Source organism: Triticum urartu, chromosome 4 (assembly GCF_003073215.2).
Source record: "Triticum urartu cultivar G1812 chromosome 4, Tu2.1, whole genome shotgun sequence".
In the NCBI taxonomy this organism is placed as follows: Eukaryota; Viridiplantae; Streptophyta; class Magnoliopsida; order Poales; family Poaceae; genus Triticum; species Triticum urartu.
Genome location: NC_053025.1, coordinates 53,345,420 through 53,349,932, shown reverse-complemented (window position 1 = coordinate 53,349,932; position 4,513 = coordinate 53,345,420). Strand labels below are relative to the sequence as shown.

At 53.0% G+C, this 4,513-nt stretch overlaps 1 protein-coding gene across 1 annotated transcript; it reads left to right on the top strand.

Moving 5' to 3' along the window:
• Positions 1–1,213: 1,213 nt before the first annotated feature.
• On the top strand, positions 1,214–3,211 carry LOC125553516 (protein JINGUBANG-like). Its single transcript, XM_048717286.1, has one exon. The coding sequence runs from the start codon at positions 1,351–1,353 to the stop codon at positions 2,806–2,808; it is 1,458 nt and encodes a 485-aa protein (XP_048573243.1). The 5' UTR covers positions 1,214–1,350; the 3' UTR covers positions 2,809–3,211.
• The last annotated feature ends 1,302 nt before the right edge of the window (positions 3,212–4,513 follow it).

Below are 4,513 nucleotides of genomic sequence, written 5' to 3'. Positions count from 1 at the left end.
TGTTTCAAATTACTCGTCACAGAAATGGATGTATCTAAAACTAAAATACATCTAAATACATCTATACCTGCAACAAGTAATTTGAAATGAAGGGAGTACATACGTACGGTGCGGCATGGTCCATGGCGGTGGCGCCACCACACCACACGCTTGTATTCACGGACGGAGACGAGCCGCGGGCCTTTCCGCCGTCCGCCCAGCCGATTTTGCCCGTTCCGAGAAGAGCATGCACCACCTGCACACCCCAATTCCCTAATAAAGCCTAAAGATGCATCTGCTCTTTTTCTTCCTGTTTTTATCGCCCTGAACTGCACAGCACAAAGTCAGAACACAAAAGAATACTTGTACAGTTGCTGCTCCGCCCGCCAAATTGGTCAAGAAACAGGTACGATATCGACCGATGTAGGCTTGGGTGGCTCGATCCAACACTCAAACCAGCACGCCAACAGAGAAGGAAACTATCCACTGTTTCGATCGATCAAGCTCGCGTATCTAGCACTACTCCATGCATGTTTTGCATGCACACTTTTTCCGAGTTTCGATCGAGTGAGTTACGTCCATTCGCTTAACCAGCCGGCTATGGTATGGTTAATCTTTGGTTCTACTGCGTCTTTTGCGTGGTAAACGAGCATACGCACGTCCTCTTTGGAGTACAATAATTTTGAATAAGTGCCGATACATTTGAGTATGGAAAGATCGCTGCCGTGCAACGCAAGTGATCTGGAATGTTCGATCACGTACGGGCCTGGCCGTTGGCATCGCAACGGAATGGGCACTCCTTTTTGTTTAATCCAACGGAATGGTGCAGCAGTGCGATATTTCTTTAGCATGAATCTAAGTGACGAAACCAACCAATGATGAATGCCACAATAGTCCTGCCCATAGTCCTGCGAACGTAGCAGCGCTCGCCGCGTGCCCACTGTTGGGTGATATCACAGCAGCCGCCGAGTCCAGGCCCATTCCCAATGATGAATAAACAAAATAAAAATATATTATTTTTTGAAACTAAAATAATAATATTCTAGTAGTAAAACCGACAAAATCAAGAAAGCAGAACCCTCCTTTAAAAGAAAGGAAAAAATCAATCAAATCAAACCAATCCGGATCCACCTGTCGGAACGTCGTGCATCGCTCTCGTTTCTGTCTCTCACCGTCTCCACGTGATATATATACGGCCGCTGCTCGACTCCATCAGTCCATCTTCTCCAGCCTCGCAAGCTTCTTCTCCTCCTCCCTTTCGGTCTCGGCTTTCCTTCCGACGCAGGCCGTAAAAAGGACCCAGCCGCTCGGCGCAGCGCAAATCATCATCTGATCGATCGTTTGTTCTGTGAGTTGTTGTGGCATCGATCCATGGGTAACCACCAGAAGCTACTCCACTTCCTCCGGCCGGACCCGGCCGCGGTGGCCGCCTGCTCGCCGAGGTCCTTCTCCTCCTCCTCCGCATCCGTGTCGGACGATGACGGGTACAGCTGCTCGTCCTACCCCACCACGGACGGGGACGCCTCGCCGTCCCGCTACGGCGGCTCCTCCACCCCGCCCACGCCCAGGTCGCCGTGGGCGCACCTCCCGGGCCTCGGCGCCGGGGGTGATGTTGCCGAACCGGGGGCCACGGGCCTCATCGCGTCGCTGGTCAAGGAGGACGGCCACGTCTACTCGCTGGCGGCGACCGGGGACGTTCTTTACACCGGAACCGACTCCCGGAACGTGCGCGTGTGGCGGGACCAGCGCGAGCTCGCCGGGTTCAGGACCGCCAGCGGCCTCGTCAAGGCCATCGTCGTGGCGGGCGACCGGCGCATCTTCACCGGCCATCAGGACGGCAAGGTGCGCGTGTGGCGCGCCGACGCGGACAACCCCGCCGTGCACCGCCAGGTGGGGTCGCTCCCGAAGCTCAAGGACTACCTCAAGAGCGCCGTCAACCCCACCAGCTACGTCGAGACGCAGCGCCGGGGGCGCCAGCGCGCGGTGTGGCTTCGGCACTGCGACGCCGTGTCCTCCCTCAGCCTCGACGAGGGCGCCGGGCTGCTCTACTCGGCCTCGTGGGACAGGACCTTCAAGGTGTGGCGCGTGTCCGACTCCAAGTGCCTCGAGTCCGTCAGCGCGCACGACGACGCCGTCAACACCGTGGCCGCCGCCGGGTTCGACAGCGTCGTGTTCACCGGGTCGGCCGACGGCACCGTCAAGGTGTGGCGGCGGGAGATGGCCGCGAAGGGCGACGCGACGAGGCATGTCCTGGAGAAGGTGCTGAGGAAGGGCGAGGGCGCGGTCACCGCCATCGACGTGTCGCCCGAGGACCGCGTCGTGTACGTGGGCTCGTCGGACGGGCTGGTCACCTACTGGCACTGGGTCGACGGCGAGGCGAGATATGGTGGTGTGCTCAAGGGCCACAAGATGGCGGTGATGTGCCTGGCGGTGGCCGGCAACGTCGTCGTGAGCGGCTCGGCCGACCGGACCCTCTGCGTGTGGCGTCGCGACGGGGCAGAGCACGTGGGTCTCGCCGTTCTGGCCGGACACACCGGGCCCGTGAAGTGCGTCGCCATGGACGAGGAGGCCGCGGCCGCCGGTTCGGGCGGTGATCGGCGGTTCGTGGTGTACAGCGGAAGCCTGGACGGGTCGGTCAAGGTGTGGCGCCTGTCGGACGCGGAAGCAGAGACGGCCACGACAGTGCGGGTGACGGAGCGCACAGCAGCAGCAGCACCGGCGCAGCCGTCGCAGGTGTGGAGAGGCCAGCCGGCCCCGTCGCCGTACGCGGAAGCGTGGGCGCCGTGCCAGACGCCGGAGCTGAAGCGCGTGCGCGTGGCAGCTGCGTGAGGTCGGAAGCAATGGTGCGCTGGCCACAGTTCTGCAAGAAGGGAACAGAGCAGTCATCCAGCGGCAGGTTCAGGAGTGAGGAGCCATTTTGGACCCCTATTGGTGAAGGCCTCCTTGCTCAGTCAGCGTGCGTGCAGAGCAAGCATGTATGCGCTTCCAACAGTGAACCGGCCCGTCTTCTCATAGCGCCATGCATGGCGATCTTGCAACGCCTGAGATGATAGCTTGATCTGGCTGGTGGCTTCCACATCATAATCGTGGAATAGCTGGTGCAATAGTGGAATGTCCCAGTCATTAGGGTTTGGTAAGATCAACTGATTTACCCACCTTTAAGGCCATCTGAGGGATCCAATTACTGCGCGGAAATTTGAATGATGCTCCCGTTCTTGGTTAAATAACCGCATATCCCAGAACCTCAATCCCACAATTCTTTTGTTTTGTTTTGTTTTGCGAGTAAGCATGCAGTTTTAACATACCATAGTACTAATACAATTACAATTATCCTAAAAAAAACAATCTGCTAACACAAGATTATAATAACTCATTTAAAAAACGGAACGAAACGTTAGTTTTTTTACGAGCGAAACAGCCAGTCGAACGAAAACGTTTGGTATGACCTGCTGTTTTTTTAACATCAGTACATACGTAAGCGTTCATATATATGTACACACGTACAACCTATCCCCTATTAGCACCTCCGAGAGACTGAGTCGGTATGTCATTTTTAAATTTAAGAAGTCGCCGTAGGCGTCTCGTCATCGACGACGGGAACGTCTCCTCTCACTGAAAACGCATCGCCGAAAATCCTGAAATAATGCGAGCATCAGGACTTGAACCCTGGTGGGCCGAGAATACCACTGTCCCCCTAGCCATCCAACCACAGGTTGGTTCGCGATATCACATGCTGTTGCTAGCCAACGATCATGCATCACTAGGCTTAGTGGGCTGGGGCCTTTTTCTGATGGGTCACATCTACTGGCCCAACACAATCAAGTTTATATAGAAAATTAATAAAAAATCAAAAGAAATTTGTATGCAAAAATAGAAAGCTAACATTGATTACATACGCCGTTGGTAGTAGTGGCCATGATAAACTAAAGATGGAAATCGTGCTCGGGTTCTTCCCACGATTGTTACTAAAACCACGGTTCTTACTTCCTAATGCATTCATCTCGAGCGTAAAAAAATTCATTATTTACCGTTAGTTGTTCTCCTTGCATCACGTACATCAAATACAAGAAAATACCATGCAACATATAACAAGATACCATGCGGCCATTTATTAGTTCACAATAACATTGTCTAATGGAGATTAAGCATAGTGATATGCAACAAAGTGAGTCAGTGATATACAAACTATTTATCTGAAACATGGCTTTATTTAAACATTATAAAAAGGGAATTGCAAGGTTACATCTGGCTGGCTACAATTAAAAAATAAAACAAAATAATAAAAATTGCACTGAAACTTCACAACTTACAAGTTCATTTCAAACAGAGTTGCTTTCCCCCCTGACAAAACTATCTGTTAACACAAGCTTGAGCATCAACACATTCAGAAACCAAAACAGAGAGGTCCATGTGTTGTCAGATATATAAGAGAGCCCTTGTTTCCTGTCTCCTACAAATTTCAAAAGAAGGGAGGAATTTTACCATGCCCCCCACACCCTGAACCTCTTACCAGAATATCATCCATATCCGGCTG

Coding starts and splice junctions, on each gene's coding strand:
- LOC125553516 (XM_048717286.1), top strand. CDS start 1,351: ATGGGTAACCACCAGAAGCTACTCCACTTCCTCCGGCCGGACCCGGCC.